The 19,490-nt window shown below is 42.3% G+C and overlaps 2 protein-coding genes across 3 annotated transcripts; both read right to left on the reverse strand.

The window, feature by feature from the left end:
• Positions 1–568: 568 nt before the first annotated feature.
• On the reverse strand, positions 569–10,000 carry LOC100702167 (RNA-binding protein 38). Its single transcript, XM_003442657.5, has 4 exons — positions 9,478–10,000; positions 7,205–7,328; positions 6,664–6,718; positions 569–2,086 (listed from the first exon to the last, which is right to left on the reverse strand). The coding sequence occupies exons 1-4, from the start codon at positions 9,688–9,690 to the stop codon at positions 1,744–1,746; spliced, it is 735 nt and encodes a 244-aa protein (XP_003442705.1). The 5' UTR covers positions 9,691–10,000; the 3' UTR covers positions 569–1,743.
• Positions 10,001–11,482: 1,482 nt separating this feature from the next.
• On the reverse strand, positions 11,483–18,477 carry rae1 (ribonucleic acid export 1). 2 transcript variants are annotated; one of them, XM_003442656.5, is made up of 13 exons: positions 18,306–18,467; positions 17,575–17,686; positions 16,662–16,766; positions 15,544–15,636; positions 15,367–15,453; positions 15,199–15,285; positions 14,288–14,359; positions 14,086–14,193; positions 13,831–13,937; positions 13,610–13,685; positions 12,690–12,884; positions 12,512–12,597; positions 11,483–11,861 (listed from the first exon to the last, which is right to left on the reverse strand). In XM_003442656.5, coding segments are annotated over exons 2-13 (1,107 nt in total). In that variant the 5' UTR covers positions 17,665–17,686; positions 18,306–18,467; the 3' UTR covers positions 11,483–11,860. The 2 variants fall into 2 exon arrangements, with proteins under 2 accessions (XP_003442704.1, XP_005450283.1); XM_005450226.4 differs by lacking the exon at positions 11,483–11,861 and having other exon boundaries at positions 12,508–12,597; positions 18,306–18,477.
• Positions 18,478–19,490: the final 1,013 nt, after the last annotated feature.

Here is a 19,490-nt window from a genome sequence, read left to right on the forward strand (position 1 = left end):
GTCCAAGGGAACACCCAGCTCTGCTGAGAAGGTGGTGTTGTTGCTTGATAAAAGTCTGGGCCTCCTGCTCTTCCCCACCCCCAACACTCATATGCAAGACCTGACAGCACTCATTGCCCTGATAACACACACACACACACACACACACACGACTGAACCCTGCCACTTCACAGGGTTTTTAAAGTGTGATCACAGCAGGATGTGTATTTTGTTACAAATGCAATGACATAAATTTGCTCTTTGGCTTTTATCGTTGACACTTCACATTAATAACAAAGACAGAAGAGAACAGGAGGCATATTTTAAGTACAAATTATTTTATTTTTTGGTATGGCTTCTTTGAAGGAACTGTAAAAGACATTCTTATTGGAGAGAAAAAAAAAAACCAAAAAAACCAAAAAAAAAAACAAAAACCTAGAGCATTTCCAGAAAATATGAATGGGCATCAATGAGCCAGCTGACAAATCCACTGACGGGGTGCAGCTGTGTCTCTGCAAGTTAAATGACATCAGTGCCGTGACTGTAGTCATAATAACAAAACAAAAAAGCTATTTTAACTTAGTACCTCTTATAAATACCTACATATAAATATTGTAAATGTACTTAATGACAGACAACATTAAAATGCTGTACATGAATGTCCTTTTTGAGAGCAACAGTTTGACAATCTCAGTGACAAAAGAAGAAACAACACTGGTGTTTGAGCTCAGTGTCAGCTACCTTTAAACATCGATATACAAAGCTCCTGGTCCCCGTACGGCCACATACTGCTTGTGATTATCTACATCCATCTGAAATTATCAAGACCCAAGTCAGATAAATGTGACTGCCGGAAACAGTCAGGTCAGTTTCAAGGAACTCTCTGCACTTGGTTCTCTGGTGTGGGAGGGGCACTTAAGTTTCAAAAAGGAAGTTGCTGTTGTTTCTAAATTAAGGCCTCTTCAAATAAAATAAGTGTGTAGTCCTGCCATCATCTCGGGACAATGGAGCTCCGACAGTCTTATACTGAAACTTTCTGTTCCCTCTTGAGGTGAAATCTCTTGTTGTCCTCCTGTGTGGTGCTGAACGCTGGAGGTTTGTTCATGGGGCAGTGCTCTGCCTTACTGTGTATAGCACCGGGATAGGCTCCCCAATCACCACCGTACACCCTCATCTCTGACTGTTCCCCCAGTGTCCTAAAGCAGCATTGCCATTCATATCCACCCCAGATCCACGGGAATCTGGAGGTAACAGGGGTTTAACATGTCCCCGACAGCTCTCAAAACATCAATATGTACCATGGACATATACAACTTCCACTGATTGAGCAGAGAAACATGCGAACATTGATAATAATAGCACAGAAATAAAACATGGAAAAGGACATTAATACAATAATAAAGAAGGATAAAAATAATAATAATAATAACAATAATAATTAAAAAAAAAAAAAAAAAAAAAAAAAGAAGAAGAAAGAAAAGAAGTGTCAGCTTCTGGAAGCTCTCGGAAGCAGCCACATATACTGCTCAGCTTCTCAACCTGAACCTTAGTCCTCCCACCCCTTTTACCCTTTAACCAATGAGCCAAAAGCTCATCCTGATCATATAGTGCAATAGTCCCACCCTTTTCCTGAAAGCTACTGCTGGCAACAGCAGGATCACCCTGTAGGGCATTTTTCAATATCCTCTGTCCAAAGGCTTGCGACCACTCCACCTCCATCTCCTCCTCTTCCTCCCGCACCCCTTCCTCTGCTCCTCACCCTGCTCACTGCATACGGTCTGGCTGGATGTGCTGCTGTGGGGCGTAATGCAGGAACGCTGCACCAGGGCCAGTGGCAGAAGGGAGAGTGGGGTGTACGGTAGGTGGGGCTGTGGTGGCGGTGGAAGGCCCAACAGTGGCTGTGGGGCTGGCAGTGTAGCTGTAGCCCAAGAAGCCAGCGGGGGAGGCGGCGTACGGGTACTGCTGCTCAAAGGCAGCCTGGGCGTACTGGGTGTAGGCTGCGCTGTAGTCCAGGTACGGGCTGGTGCTGACAGAAGTAGAAACCTGAGTGGGCAGCACCAGGCTGGGCTGCACATATGCTTGCGGGTAGATGTAAGGCTGGGCCAACCTGCACACAGACACAAAGGGGGGGGTTAGAGGGGTTAGACCAGAGGACTTAAACAACAAGAAGAGAAATCCAACGCCTGGCTCCATTGTTTACACTGCGACCAGAGGGCGAGCATGTTGGAAATATACACTCTAGTGTTCCACTTTGAGAACTCACACAGAAATCCACTGTTATTAAGGATATTACAGATAATTACACGAAAGAGAAAAGGTGAGGGAGGCAGACTCAACCCTCCGTCAGTGTCAGTTAGTAAAAGCTACAAAACCTGTTGGATAGGCCCTCCTGGAAGGACGGGGGAGGGAGGGAGGGGGTGAATGGATAGAGTCAGCCGTTACTGGCAGGTTTTCAAGCTCAGGCATCAGCAGAGTGTTTTAACAGCTGCTGCACTTCACTTACTGAACACAGTCACTCACACACACACACAAAAACAGGGAAGTGCATGGAGGGAGGGCAGAAGTTGCAGTTGCTCTTGTTCTGGCTTGGTTTGAAAATCTCACTACAACAGGTGAACATGTTAGCTGGGGAGGGGAGGGGGATTATGGTGGCAGGGGAGCTCATCAGGGTTGGGTGCGAGGCTCTGCCAGGCCACATGGGCAGACTCTCAGATGTAGCTGATTAGAGCTGTGGGGTCTGGGGACTGTACAGTCTTTGCTTTGCCACTTTATCCACAAAAGAAATGGAAGTGGAGAGGGTTTTAGATTAGTCTATTTTTACTCAGGATTTCAAATACATCTTTGGAGTTTGTTGTATAAAGGGATTAGTGATGGCAGCAAGCAAAAGAGCCCCCCTCTTTCATATACATGGTGATATAACTGACTATTGTGAGAGCCTTGACCCCAGATCCTACAGTCGTGCGGTGGGCAGGGTGAGGATTGGGCAGGGTGAGGATTTGGGGGGGGGGGGGGGGTGTATCCGCAGACAAAGGCAAGATAGCAACAACAACATGTCACATTGACTTACACTCTTCAGCTGTATCTCAGTGCTGAATAAAATCTTCCTCTCATGGACTGTTTTCAAGTTTCAGTCTTATTGTTTTCCCCTCTCATACAGATTCAGTCCATTAGATGAAGGTTAGTATTAAAACACAGCTATCAAGCAACAAAAAACAAAACAAAGCAAACAAAAACTTAAGCATGCAGGATAGGGATTTCATCACAGTCTCAATACACTCATTTACACACACACACCCCTACCTAATACCTCTACCCTCCCCATTTATCCACCCACCAACACACACCCATTGCCACTGCAAACCCCAAACCATGCCATAATAGGGAAAGAGTCACAGTACAAATGAGGATAACCTCTTCACTTCATATCACACAGAAGGGTAAAGATAAAAAGGCACTCCAGTCCATCACAGCACACGGCACTTCACTCTCAAGCCATCACTGGCACCTTGGAGAGAGGCTGGCTGAGGGAGGGAGGAGGGGCGGGTGGGTAGATATTTTCTGCCATATCCCTTCTCGGGACTAGTCCGAGTACTGTGGGCATCCTCTCATCCTCTGCTGGCGCACTGGTCAGCTGGCAGCAGGAAGCAACCATGGCATAAGAGTGATTATTGTCAGCAGTAACATTAACGTCCTATTGTGTGGTTAAATAGATGCAGGGAAGAAAGAAGGGGGGGAAAAAAAGAAGCATTTTTCAGGTATCATCTCAAATGGAAAATTCAAACTCCATAAAACTTTTATTGTATTCAAACAACAAATGAGTCATCTGACAAGTGAAGGGGAAATGAGTCCTAATGCAAGTGGTCTGAGCAAAAAACAAAACAGTGGCTTTTAACAAGTAAGCATAAGCAAATGAGGGCAACCCCCACCCGTGAGCACAATCTACAACTTCACTCGCAATGCTTTTGAGCTACTCACAAAGAGGCATTCACTCTGCGCACAGCTTTCAAAGATGGCCATACATTAATGCTGCGGGGCATATGTATGCGCTTTCACTTGCTTTGTGTATAATGAGTTCGCATGTTCTGAGGCAGATTTTGGCCTCAGGCAAGTGACCTTGTGTAGGTAAAGAGAAATCCAAAAATGAGAGACAAAGCAGTCCTGAATTAGATCTTTCGTGTCTGTGAAGAGGAATGGATAGACATACAGTGAGAGAGGGGAAAAAAAAAAGAAGAAGATGGTACCAAGGCAAGTTGGGGACAAGGCCACAGATGCCAAGTGGACTTTTTTTTTCCCGGCGGGAGGGGGGGCGCAGGGGAATGTTGATGACGGCCCGAAGATTATAGGTCAGCTGGTTTTGTGCTGACGGCCAGTCTGTGTGCGCCTCACATAGTGACACTGAGAATGGCAGGCTGAGACACCAGAGAGACAAGCTTACAAGAAACCATTTGATGCCCGTAAACATTACTAATATAAGCAGCTGAACTCTGTCATTAATGAAGGCCGCATAACGATCTAATGGGAAAAAATCCTGCGCTCGCGTCACACACCGAGCAGCTAAATATTTCAACATAACACAAGTGAAGTTTCAGTGCGTGACTCACCACAACACAAAGTGGGGAAACAGACAGGACTGGATGGGGCGAGGAAATAACAACCCATTTACAATACTTTGAAGAAGGCTTGATATTCCTCCACTCTTTGTTAAAAGGAACCTGTTGTTCTTTGAAGTCAGACAGACGAAGAAAAAAAAAAAGAAAAAAAAAAAAAAAAAAAGTGTTTTGTTTGACATCTGTAGAGGTGAGTTTCCAAGGCAGGCACAGTCTCATTAAAGCATTAAGCCTACAACACCAGGCTTCCCATACCCCCCCACAGTCTAACAGAGGTGTCAGTTTTCAATATCTCTTTTTGTCACCCTGGCAGTTGCAACACTGTAAGGGGAGAAATGCAAGTTTAAAAAAAAAAAAAAAATGCTAAAGAATATACATATAAATTGCGTGATGCACGAGAAGCAAGCACGCTGACAACTCATCTCCTCGCCATCAAAACAATGTCCCTGGCCTCAGTGACCTCCTCAGGCCCTCACACTCCACCACATCTGCTGACCACAGCTATACACACATCCAGAGCAGCAAGCCCTAACCGGCACGCCACCGCCACTGAGACGCTCTGAGTACTGTAGAAAAATCCTACTTCAGATCATGTCCTCCTCATGCCATATGTTGTCAAGTGAGGGGGGGTTGAGAGGGCTGAAAGAAAAGCCACTTGTACACTCTGCATCTTAGGGAAGCCTGGGTGTATCCATCCTGCCATACAGAAGAAACTCAGGAGGACAGGTGCTCTGTGTGCCTTTCCACGTCTCTGGGGTGGCGTTCATGGGAGATTAAGGGGGGTGTAAAGACTGTAATATGAACCAGCACCTGTCAGATACATGCCTCAAACCGGCACTGCATATGGCAAACTCTCAGGGTCTGGTACCATCCATGCGCTTTGTGCAGTAGGACCGTGGGCATGGAAGGGACTTTTCTGTGCCCTCTCAAGGTCTTGGAACATGAACGGACATCCCCCTATGGGAATCCTAAATGTATAATTTAGAATTTCTGATATCTTTCAGAAGGCTGTATGGCTCCTAAGTACTCCTCATAAGAGTCCCAAGTCTTTTGGCTTCACTGTCAATAACCACTAAAATATTTCCTACTCTGTCATTGTCCCTGTGGACTGTCCTGGGATTTCCATGAAGCTCACATATACCTTATAGGGCAGCAACTTACAAATTACTTTTCTATATTAATCTGCATTGCTTTTTACTAATTCATGGTTGCCCTTGTTCCTTTTTATAGAAGAGTTCAATCACAACTGAAGCAAACGCCAACCAAAGCCACAAAGCAAAATCTAAAAGCATAAATATGTAGTTAATGCTCATATAAAACCCAGTAAAATATGCACATCCAAAGTAAAAAAAACAAACAAAAAACAATAATAAAAAAAGAACCCCCAAACAAAAACCAAAACCACATACACAGTTGTGATAAATCACTCTCAAACCACCACAAAGTCCTAACAATAAAAAACTAAGCATCAGGCTAGTTAATGATGGGCTTACAATTTAGCATCTTTTTAAGACTAAACCATGGAAGAACTGTTTTTTCTAATATATAAGCAATTTATTTCAAAACCTGTCCCTGTGTTTCTTGCATTTTCCTCCAGACAACTGAGTGTTTTGCAGTGGTGTAGCTTTAAGAATGATATCTGAGAGCTGTCGGTTAGAGTAGGGGGGTGGGGGGGTGTCATTACTCTAGTGAAATGCTCATTAGCTGCCCAGCAGACCGTGGCTCCTAGACGCTATCCAGGCTGTTTCTACAACAAAGCCACTTGGAGAAAGTCTTCTCAGTGACAGAGCCCGGTCAGGCAGGTACACGAGTCAACAGGCTCCTGCCAGAAGTTAACAAGTGAGTCACACATTCACCTCTGGAATGCACTTCTATTACCACAGATATGCGAATCATCTCCCGGCCCTACAAAACTCAAATATGCTAATAGGCTACTTGTGGAGTTGCATGTGGACACAGAAACTGACGTGTGCTTCCCAGAGGCCCTGTTTGTCAAAGAAATGGTAGCCTAGCGGCGTTGCACAGAGCGTGATGCGAGCGAACACAGCTAAGCGAGCGCCCACTCCCTCTCACTTACCCATACTGCCTCTGGATGAGCGCTGGGTGGATGGGCTGCACTCCGATGGATATGCCTGCAAGAGAGGAGGCTGGCTGTCAGACACACATCTGCATTTACAGAGGAGGGCTAGAGAACAATACACAGAGGGCATGGGGAGACAGAGGCAGAGCCTGTTTCGATCCTGCCACAGAACAACAATTTCAAATGTGCGGCGAGCAACAGTACCAACATGTATGCACTTGGGAAACTGGGTGTCGTTCGGCACGTAAATAGTGGCAAGCTAAGAACACATGTTGCACAGTTAATTGTAGTCTTCAGCCCTCGGGGGGTTGGGGGGGGTGTTTTAGCTAATCAGTTTGTAAAGATGAGGTCTAAGCCTTCCCAAGAACTCAAACAAGTATTAAATAATCTTTTGATGATGGTGACCTCATTTCTGTCAAGCAATCTGGAGTTCTAATGGGAGTTTGAACCTCACACCCGCTTTCAGTTTTATGGATACTGATAACTTCTGTTTTCTTGCATTTCCTTGCAACAAGTCTTGAAATAAACCTCATCTTACCGGTCTGTAAGCTACGAGGCTTGGCACCCAGGTAAGCCAGGTTGACGTTGGCCTTCCTGCCATCAATGATGGGGTTGGGATCCTTGCAGGCCCTCTCTGCTGCTCCTCGATCTGTCATAGTCACCTGGTGGCACAGTCAGAGGGCAAAAAAAAGGAAAAAAAGATTTAAACTACTATGTCATGTTACAAATAGCTTCATGGCTTTGGTCTGACAAATCAAAACAAAACCAAATGCGCTTTGAAAATTAAAAAACAAACAGGTTTTGGTCTTATCACAAAAGCCCCTTCCCCCCCACCCCTACAAGCTTTCTTCTGTTATGATCCCGTTTCTCTCAAGAAGGGGAAACTACAAACAAAGCACAATGATAATCTTTGAAAACTGCCCACAACAGCAGTAGCCGGCCACTCAGCTGCCACACAGCCATGGGCAGAGCTGCTGAAATATGGATCTGGGGAGAGCAACAAGGAGCTTATCCAATTAGGGCCAAAATAAGGAGATTGGTATTAGTCCACCCCCCCTCCTCTCTCCCTCCTGGCATTAGACGAGGCCTTCTGTTTTGATTGCCATGTTCTGCCAACACAGAGTCACCTCTGTGTGAGAAACGACCAGCGAATGTAGGCCACAGATTGCACTGTTTAAGTGGACCATTATTTAAAAAAAAAAGCCTCTTCATCGTGGAAGGATCTGGAACAAAGCCCACTTCAGGGCCTGTGTTGTGAACACACAGGAAGGAACGAGGCCGTGTTTACACTGAAGAGCCTTGCTGTGGGGGGGTTCTACTAATCCACCTCTGAAGTGTGTTTAGGAAAAAAAAAGAAAAGAAGAAAAAAGGTGTACTCAGCTTTGGGCAACTCCCCTGCCCTGCTGCCAGCTACCTCTGCTCCAACTGAAACCCTCAGAAAAATAGAGTGAGCAGGTTGCCTCATGCCACACACACACACACACACACACACACACACACACACACACACACACACACACACACACACACACACACACAAACAAAAAAAAGTATAACTGAGCATAAATTGCTCATCGCGTCACTGTGTATCATCCTCGGCAGCACCCATATCACCCTGAGCCTGTCTAACCTGAAACACCAGCCTCCTCGCGAAGCCGCTCGATACCAGCTAGACTCACAGGACGAGCTTTCTTCTCAGTTAGAAGGCTGATGTGTAAACACAAGAGAGCAATTGTCTTACAATTGTGCCGTTAGAGGTAAACATGAACACATAACCGTTTTCCATTCCTTCTTTGGCCCGAGAGGTCGTTATTAAGGCTGATGCAGCTTTCCAAGTTCAAGTAAATATTTGCATTTCTTATGCGCTTCTGTTCTTTGTGTCAGAAAGAGTGCAGGTCTTTGTCTTGCGAGAACAAGACAAGTCACCTCTTAATGTAGTTTTACACTGGGCATTGCAGGGGTTCTTTGACACTTCTCACTAACACAGCGTAAATCAACTATGGCCAAACACAGTTCCACTCAACACAATGCGATGACCTCATAAACAGCAGGTTTAAGCACAAGTCAACAAGTTCAGCTTGCAGACTGATGCGATCAAAGGGAAACTTAACATAAATGTGGGGAATGGGATAAAGCCAAATTTACTGATGCTGGAATTTCTCTCAGCAGCCAAGATGTGATGTAAATCATGTGCTCCGGTCCTTGACAATGGAGGGCAGGGTGTACAAAGTCAGCCTCCCCACTGCTCCAAAATAACCATATAAAGCCAGCAAGAAGTGCAGGCTGTCCACACACACACACACACACACACACACACACACACACTTCCAAGAGCCATAAGCCAGGGCTGTTCAGGAGTGAATGAGGTGGGGGAGACTTGATTGGGTGGGTTTTTTTTTTTTTTGGGGGGGGGGGGGGGGCCATCAGACATATGTTGAAATATAATCTTCTTAGTTATCCATCATCTTGTGTGAGCCCTCATCCTCATTAAGCTAAAATAACAGCCAGCCAGGCAAAAACGGAGATGCTGCTGTGCAATTGTGCGGTTAAGCCTTAGTGTGTGTGTGTGTGCGTGCGTGTGTGCGCGCGCGTGTGTGTTAGGGGTTGTGGTGGGGGTGCATTTGACATGTATTTGAATGACTGCATGCGGTATTATGCGGAGTCAGAAAACTCAGACAGAGAGACAGCAGCAAACAAAAAGATCGCTGTTATGAAGACACAAACAGAATTTAGGTGATAGATGATGCGGTTTGATTGCGCTAAATGTCGCGAAAGCGAGCGGATGATAGTGAAAGTTTTGCTTCTACTTACGAAGCCGTATCCCCGGGATTTGCCGGTCTGTCGGTCCGTTATCACCACAGCCTCATCAATGTCCCCAAAGGCCTCAAAGTATTTTCTGAGTGAGGCATCGTTTGTGTGGTACGGCAGCCCGCCGACAAAGATCTTGGTAAAAGTAGTGTCTTTCTGAAGCGCTGTGGGATGCATGACGTCCAGGGCTCCGTTCATATACTGATGAAGAAGCATTGGATCAGCCGGACACCGGTACTTGGCACGCGGAAGACTTAGAGGAGTTAACAGAGTCCCAGCATCAGAGAAACCAAGCCCAGTCTCGCTATGTTTTACTCGAGTTTCTCCCACTCTTTTTAGTTTTTTTTTTTCAAAGTTGCAGCAACCTGATGATATCCACGACTCAGTCCGCGTGAACTCACGTCGAGGCTGCCTGCTGCTTCGCTGTCGAGAGGAACCGTGCTGGGACCATTTATAGTGCAGTTATCAGGGCCACGCCCCCTTCAGCTGCCAGCCAATCGGCGTACAGCCTAGGTGTCGGCCTTGGCAGCGCCCACTCCCATTGGTTCCCCCCCATCCTTCCCCGTCGCTGTGCTGCACCTGCTTTTGTCTTTTACAAACACAAAGAAAAAGCCGCACACTACGGTAGAAAGCGCGGCCCTGCCACATGGTTCTGTAACGAGGAAGTAAAGGATTCAGCTTCTTTCCTAAAACACCTAACCCAGAGTTTAAAAGCTGCAGTCTACAGTGCTTATTTTATTCTCGTTTGACTTTGGAATCGCGAGGTAGCAGCCATAACCTGAGCAGATAGCAAAAGTTAAAGAGTTGCTAATGATTAAACTGTCAGTGCTCCTGAAAAAAAGGGGCCGCTGAAACAGCAGCTAAGCTCACATACACAAACTCTGGAGCCTTACATGGTCATGATAAGCTCCTGATTTCCATGTTTATCATATAGTCGACATAAAACAGTCACTCATCTACAGCACATAGAAAGTACTTCGGTCTCATGAAAACTAAACTTTTTTACACCTCAAAAGGCTGGAATAGCACCTAATAAATATTACCATATATAGTCTTGCAATGCCATGATTCCAATAACTTTACATGATTGGGCATTCCGTTAGCAGACTGGTTAAGCCATATTTTTTTGATAGCATATTGAGAAATTATTGGGGCAAGTGTAAAACTGTATTCAAAGTGCTTGCCAGATGTTGCATTCTGTATGCACTGCTAGTAACAGACACAGCGATGCCTTCAATACAGCTGTAAGTGCTGAAAGCAACAGGTCAGGCCTCATACAATACGTTTAACTTGCCATTTTGCCTTGGAGTTCCAGCTAATCATTTTATTTGACTTGGAGGACTTTCTGTTGGTGCAGTGGGTGAACTGTTGAGGAACCAGGAGCCAGAGAAGTGTCACAAGCATCACCTCATGAAAGTCGAGGTGAGCTGGTGAACTGTTGAAGCAGCACATGTTCCTACCCTCAGTGCCTTGGAGTTCCAATGCTAAGTACCAAGGGTCAGGCTGACAGTGAGGTGATACTCTAATGACCTCAATAAAAAAGGTATTTAATTCACACCTTCTCCCCTATGAACTGCTTCACTTTTCTCACATGCCCTTTGTAGCTGCTCTTGCTACCGCGTTCATATCCTCTTGATAAATCCCTCCCTTTTCCAGCTTTGTGCCTCAGTCAAAAACCCCACTGTTTAACTTTGATGTCATTTGTCCTGCTTAAGCTCCCTGGCCTTTTCTATAGGTAACAGCTGGAATTAAAACCATACAGGGCAAAATGCTCCACCTGCTGGTTAGCTTGGATTAACACAGGCAGAGAGGAGGAGACACCGTGAGCCAGATGTTCAATTTATCTTTAACTTAATGATTATTCCCAACACCTACAGAGAAATAAACAGCTGAAGTATTAGAGACAGAGGTGATGTTTTTAGACGCAGCGTACAGTTCCCCAAATTCTCAACAATCGAGACAGCAAAATAGCTGGGCTCTCCCTCAGGCTGGAATAAACATGTTCAAATCTAAGTGTTTACACATATTTATTTATACAGTTTCGAGTTTCATTAATGAAGCTAAACCATGGGTAACAGCAAATCGCAAGAAAATGAAGAGCTGTAAAAAACAAAAAGAAAAGCTGGACATATAAAAAAAAAAATTAACCATAACATCCAGATGAATGCCAAATAAAGCCCTCTCCCTCTAAGACCGACTGTCATGCAGCTGTCATCAACGCCAGGATGGGTAGGCCCTTCTGATTGGTCCATGCACAGTACACAGCCCAATGGCATTGGTCCAGGTGTTTGTCGTAAGGAAGGAGTCTTTCTCGAGCGTATACACACACACTAAAGCAGCAGGTCGTCCGAATTTCCTCACAAAAGATGCGACTTGGCACGATGAATCTGGAGACAGGAGGGAGCAGTCAGTGACAGGGAACATTCTGAGGTTTTTTTTTTGTCTTTTTTTGTTTATTTCTGAAAATTTGCTCCTTTTTGCACATAACAGTCAAGAAATACATCACCATACAGCAGAGAAATGCATCACTACTCATCAGGCATAAATCAACATTTACAATTCATAGTTAATGTAAACATTTGATGAATCCATTTATAAAAATTACTTTTTCACTGCCCATAATTTAATAAATCTCTCAATAATTTAATAAATTAATGAAATCTGTCTTTAAATACATTTTTTTGTGCTGAGGATTACACTGCAAAGTCTAAAGACTTTCAAACTCAGTGCTCTAAAATAACAAGCAGGCCTCATCCTGTCCATTTTTGATTGTACAGGTGCAAAATCTGCTTCAATACATTATCACAGCAGAAACCACACAAGCCTTCAGCAAAACTTCACTTATGGTCTGTACAAGCTACTTAAAGCAGTACATGACGATGCTGAGATCTGAATCGTATCAGTATCCTTACTTCACACATCCATGCATGCCCTTGAAAGGCCACTGTGAGAGTCAGAGGAGAACTGAGGAAACAGGGCAGCCGTGTCCAGTGACCACGGTCTCCAGGTTTATAGACATTAACTGCCCTTCTCTCACCATTTCTTGTTCCGAGGCTTCAGCTCCTCAGCGGCATTCCTCAGGAAGATGTAGTTCTTTTTCTGGGGGTTGTAGTACTCATGGCCCTGAATGATGACAAGTAGAAGTCAGAGTGAAAAGGCAAGCTTTGCTAACAAGAGTACTGACCCAACAACTGTAATGATTTATTATCGCATACCTTGGACCAGTCGTAACTAGAAGCATACGCAAAGATGTTGCCATTTTGGTTGAAGCAGCAAGCTGTGATGGGCTGGTCGAGCTGCTCTGAGGTCTTCAACTTTGTGCGGGCATCTTTGTCCCAGAAGCTGAAGCGTCCGTCTGAGCCCACGGTAGCCAGAGTGCCATGGACAGGATGGAAGGCGATGGCATTCACCTGGTGGGAGAAAACATAAAATAGGAAAAACAATTATACACAAATAAAAATGAAAGAGATTCATTTAACAGATATTACAGATCCAAATAAAAAAATAAAAAAAAAACAAGAGAAAATTGTGCCATTATTCAACAGATAATTAGGCAATTATATAATAATGACTGTATTTAAAAGCTCAAATCATGGAGATATCAGTCATAGCCACATTAAGACTAAAGAAAGCATTAATTAAAACACTAACGATTGGAGATAATAAAATGTAATATTTTAAATTACACTGCAGTTATTTCATCATCATTTTTAAACCTTGATTATTAAGATCTATTAGAAAAGGGAGGACTGTGCAATGATTTTAGTTGTACTATATGTAGACAGGTTGTACTGTATCTTTTAATTTTGTATTGTTCTCACTCCTGCTGTTGAACTTAGGTGAATTTATTCAATTTATTATATTTAGCATGTTGTAATTACAAAGTTTAACTCTGTGAAATGCAGACAAATTCCACATTTTAATCTCCCGTACTTGTGCAAAATGGAAAACAAAGGAAACATAAAAACTGCACCAATTTACACAAATCTTAGTTGGTTTAACCAAGAGTATATCATTACTAAAATGAATCCCATGTTTCTCCTTTAACAAGAAGAATGTTTACAATAAATCAGAGCTTCATTTAAATATATTTTTCTACAATGCTGGCACTGGGCCAGAATTAAGACCAACTTACTGCATAGATGTCCTGTGGAGTGGTTGTGTTGGTTCCATTGGACCTGTGGCACTTGAAGGTGAAGTTATCTTTGGCTCTGAGTCAAAAACAAATGATTCATATTTCAGTTTCAATTATAGAACCAGAACAATAATTTAGAAAGAAAGAAAGAAAGAAAGAAAGAAAGAAAGAAAGAAGCAAGCACACTTGAATTCGAGCAGTGGATTGTATTAGTCACTCACGGGTTTGGAGGATTGATATAGTGGATTGCCACTCGGCCTTCAATGCTTCCCAGTGCAAAACCCGTAGGCTTGTTCTGCTTGTCCTTGAATATGGCCACACAGCGATGCTGCAAGGATGTCACATTGGTTAAAGAGCAGTAATGCCAATATCTTGACATGCTTATAGCACCGATTAAAAATGAATCTTAGCAGTGTATAAAATTACAAGAGTGAGTGGCATAAGGTATACATATATTTGGAAAAGACAAAAATCACCTGATGTTTGAGAGGAGAGTCTATTCTGCGAAACTCAGAGGGCTGGTTCTCTAGTTGGTACACTATCAGGCCTCTCTCAGCTGTGGCAACCACTGCCATGGGGTACACCTACACAGGGCACATTAAACATAAAAGATAAAGTCAATCAATAATCAGTCTATTCTGTGAGCATCAGAATTTGTCATACTCATAAATCACTTACAACATCTGCACAGTAGCATCTCTCAGGCATCTGCAGTGACATCATAGGATTGGGAGATCGAGTATCCCAGAACTAAAGAGGCAAATAGAAAAAGCTCTCATTTTTCTAAGTGTTGTTTATAATTAAACATTTTCTCAAACATCATTCAACATCTGTGTCTTTGAATAAACTTCAGCAAATTCAATTATTTGGAATCACTCCACAGGTGTGTATATGCTTAATGAGACATGTGGTTGGTTAAAGGGTCACTTCAGGGTGACCCCAAAAGCTAAAATGAGTCAGCCAGGATAAAAACAGAAACATTTAAGCTCCGTTTACACCTAATATCACACAAAACCTGCATTAGATTAAATTGGCCGGTTTTAATGAAAGGTGGATTCTGATACAGACAGATGTAACCAAGTGGTCTTCTAGGCTTCATCTCAGTAATGTTAAATGACTGAACTGGATGACCACACTGTGTTTGCGGAATCTTATCTTATTTAAATGATGGCTTATAATGCAGTTAACTATAGACACTTGTATTTTGATTAGGGAATTCTATTATTTTATTTGTATATTACTACTTGGCATGTGTGTGTATTACAGTGATGGATGTCACCTAAATGCTAAAAATTGAAGCTTTAAAACAGAAATTCACAAACCAATGTGTGAAGGCTAGGTGGCTAACTATCCGTCACACGAATTTCTACTGTTCACTTGCCATTAATTACAATGAAAAATAAGCCATTGCAAAAAACATGTCCCATATTTTTTCAAACTATTGTTCATTTTTTTGCACTCAAACTAATGAATCCATTAGTCATAGTAAAAACTCTTGGTCATGTTTTAATGCCTTGACCCTACAGATATTCCATGAAAGCAAAAACTGAATGCACAAGTTGCCAAGCATTAAAAGATGCTGCTTTTACCTTCAGTGTTTTATCCCAACTGCCAGTCATGATACAGCTGTAGTTTGGGGCCTTGATCCAGTGGATTGCTTTAATTGGGCCATCGTGCTATGGAGAGAAATAATGAGAAATGTAACATGATTCTGCTTCATTCATGTCCACACAGTTGTTCTGGGTTTCTGTTCCAACCTGTGCAATCTGGATGGCTTGATTGCTGTTGAGATCCCACATCTTGGCTGTCTTGTCACAGGAAGCTGTGAAGACTTTGCTTCCATCCTGGTCAGAAAAAAAGAAAAGCAGATCATAAATTACTCTACAACCAGACAGCATCTACTGCAAAGATTACATTTTAAAGATGAGACCTACATCACTCCAGCAGGCATCCAGCACTGGACCTGTGTGCATCTGTTGGGCTTTGGGAACAGTCTGTCCATTGTCCTGCACCTCCCAACATCGGACCTAAAAGTCAGACGATAAACCACTGTTAAGATTTTCAAAAAGTTAAATATGCACAGTGTATATAGAAGTCTCAAAGAGGAAAAAGAAAGAGCAGAAGAGAGCAGAGGGATATACTATGAACCAGCATTAATGGGTAAGTGTGCTACGTCGAGCTTAAAGTCAGACTTTGTGTCATTACACGTGGCTCTCTTTTTACATGGCTAAATCACTATGATAACTTATGATGAGCACAAAACCTGGTTGGGAACAGGTTATGCTCAGCATTCTTGTTTAAAATCTGCTTGAAGTGCTTTGTTCTCACCAATTCTTTTATTTACAGCAATTTTTAATTGTTATATAGAGACTCTGCTGGTTGAATACATTTTATACGTGCCAGCTGTTAAGCAATGAAGCCCTGCTTTAAATTTACAGCAGTGCAAACTGTGCATCACATTGCTACTGGAATGTGAAAGACAAAGCGACAATTCTAATCTGCTGTTTTACTCTTACACTGCTGGAACTGCAGCTACAAGGACACAGAACACACTCAAAAGATACAGGTTTAATCCAAAAAACAAAACAAAAACAAAAACAAATAAAAATTAAGGTGATTTCCACATCTCCCTTATTAGGTTACAGGACAGAAACCTTTTGCGTCTAAATCTACCCACTTTAGATTTTCAGAGCTCTGATGTTTGGCCATCACATTAGAAATAACTGCAGAAGTGAGTTTTAAAATAAGCACAACGCTGGGCTTAACAGACAGTTGGTAACTACCATCATTATACCCATTATTTAGACTTTTTCAGGCCAGTATAAACAAATATTGAAGGGTGTATATTAGGCATAGTGCCTTTATTGAACAATGTTGAATTTCACATCCTGCTCATACATTATGTGTCACTCTTTTTTAAAATATGCTAATTACACATTATATAAGGACTAGGCAACATGATTCAGCGATTAGTACTAATAAAACTATAGTAATAATCTTTCATTTACTCACTCCACCATAGGCAATAAATGCGAGTGAATAAATTACTCACATCATTAGCCCAGGATCCTCCAATGAGGAAGTTTCCAGGCATTGTGGGTGGGCTGAAAGCCAGGCAGCTGATGCTGTCATCTGGAGGTGAAGTCACTTCGACATCCTATAAGGCAAGACAAAAAAACAATAAAGAAGCATGAGGAGGACCAGTGACAAAATGAGGACAGAGTTTTAAACGAGTCCTTTTAACATTTAATAAAGTTCATGTCATACAACATATTGACAAAACTATTGGGCCACCTATACATTTTAGCTAGAGCAGCTTTTATGAGATCCCACTCATTAACATGGAGTTGGTTCCCCTAGGCAGCTGTAACATATTCTGTTTTTCTGTGAAGGCTTTCAAGAAAATTTGGAGTGCAACTGCAGGATGCTTTTGCCCATTCATCCAGAAGAGCATTTGTGAGTTTAAAGATTGATGTTAGGTGAGAGGGACTGGGTTGCAGTCGCCATTCATGTTAATCCAAAAGATGTTAGCTCGTCAGCTATGGAAACCATACCGTGAAGCTCTTGATGCAGAGTTTTTGTGTTGATGTTAATGTCAAAAGACATCTGCAGTAAGTGGGTCAGCAAATCATTGGCTACTTTTACCCACTATGTACCTCAGCACTCGGCAACTTCACTCTGTAACTTTACCTGGCCTGGCTGAGTTGCCAGTAGTTTCTAACTGCTTCCACTTTGCAACAATATCACCTACAGTTGAGCGTGTAATATCTAGAAGGCAAGAAGTTTAACTTCTTGCAAGTCAGTACTTGAATACAGTGAGTATTTTAGAACAACTCAGTCTTTCAAAAATGTTTGTAATGGCTAGCTGTTATATTTTGTACCTATGGAATGGCACTAAACACCTCAATTCAAAGATTAAGAGTTGTGGTCCAACACTTTTGTTGTGCTCTTGTAGGCCGCTTTACCTTCATGGGATTGTGGCTGTCTGTAGTCGTGCTTCCAAACACCCCGGTCCCTCCAGTCCCAAACCCCGAGCTTGTTCCAAACAAACTCATAGTGCACTAACGTCAGCAACCCCTGAGAGAACAAAGAGAGACAGTGCTTTTATATAAAACAACACGCTAACTGCCAAAAGTTGTCAGTGCATCAAACAATACCATGAACCACTGAGCAGGTGATGAAAACAAGTGAATACTGCATGTGTGAAACACCGGATAGCACACATTACGACATCCATTCAAGTACAATAAATTAGTTTTGCTTACAAGCGATATATAACTGCACTCAAGTTACCGTTGTTATTATTTTATTGAGGATGTAACTAAGTCACACATCTGGATAACCGAAACTTAGCATGACAGCTAAAGGAAATGTTAGCTACATCACTTGCCGCTGCTAACTAAATCACGCTACCAGGCTCGTTAATAAAAGGATAAATGGTTATTTAACTTCGAGTGATATTTAAAGTAGAGCTGAACCTATAAGCCACTATTATGACACCTTTCTGTGTGTGAAAATAAATACGTTTGAAAAAAACTGAGCTCGCTAACATTAGCTAAGCAACTCTTGACAAACCACTGTGCCTCCCGAGTTGAAAAAAATAACAAATTTTCATGTTTGGTGACAATTTTAAACAACCATAATTAAACATTTCACAGTCACTGAAACCTTCTCATACCTACAGGGATATACATACCACTAATTTCCTTCTACTCTGGATGTAATGTCGTAACGCTGAAAACGCTAGAAGTGTGGCGCTTGTTCCTTTGAGTGCGTAGTCGCAGGTTGATGACGCTTTGGCTCCAGCGCTGAAGAAAATGCAAACCGAAAGGTAAACACTGTGTGGCAGCAAAGCAACAGGCTGCATGCAAGCATACTGTATGTCTATGGGCAGCCCATATGAGTTAAGGTGCCCTTTTAATTTCTGATTTTTTTTATATGACATGATTTAGATGAAATACTGTACAGATATACAAAAGTAGGAAAGTGGCAGATGGTTATTAAGCTAAGGGAAATCATAAGTAAAGTACTATGTATATAGCCTGCAGCCGTGGAAGTAAGATGTTTTAAACGTAAAATGAAAGGTAACCTCACTCAAATAAATGTAACAAATATTTAGTTTTGAAATATGAGGAATAGAAAAAGTTATATCAATACTTTTGGGAGTAAAGGTTTGGTTTAGTAAATGTGCCCACTTTCGAGCAACTGAAATAAAATGTAACATATGAAAAAGAGGGAAAACCCAGAAGAAAATTATGTGGCAATAAAATTTGCTTCAGTCTCCCTTTCGCTGTGGGCTATCTTTCTGTAGCTTTGAAAAAAGGCAATTGTACAATGAGAGCGAATTAAAAATCAGGTTAATCAATAACTAGGTTTGGTAAATTAAGTAAGGAACAATTGTGTCAAATTATGAACCTTTTAGTTATAAGACACTAAACATTCAGTGGAACTGGATGTATAGCTCCAATGGGAAAAGTGGCTTAAATTAAGAAACATGTTTGTTAATTCAACAATTTCAAAGTGAACCTAAAGGCTTAAACACTATAGGCTTTTAAGATTTAAAATGTTTGTAGTTGATTTGGAGCCCTCTTGAGTTTATGTGACATCATGAGTCATGTACAGTGCCCTCTGCATAGGAAAATCCATCTCAAGCACACATCTGGTGTCTGCTATGCAGCGCCAAATTCGTTGTTAGTTAGGTGTTTTGTTTTGTTTTGTTTTGTTTGAATTCATTAATTTAAGCAATGATCCAGTGACTCTCTCTCTCTTCTTTAATACAAATAGTGCTGAGAGGCTATAATTTGTTGTACTTTGCCTAATAGATCACCTCGACACCTTGTCCGTGGTTTTAATGTTGAGACTCATTGTCCTGAAACCCGAA

This window comes from Oreochromis niloticus, linkage group LG5 (assembly GCF_001858045.2).
Source record: "Oreochromis niloticus isolate F11D_XX linkage group LG5, O_niloticus_UMD_NMBU, whole genome shotgun sequence".
NCBI classification, from domain to species: domain Eukaryota; kingdom Metazoa; phylum Chordata; class Actinopteri; order Cichliformes; family Cichlidae; genus Oreochromis; species Oreochromis niloticus.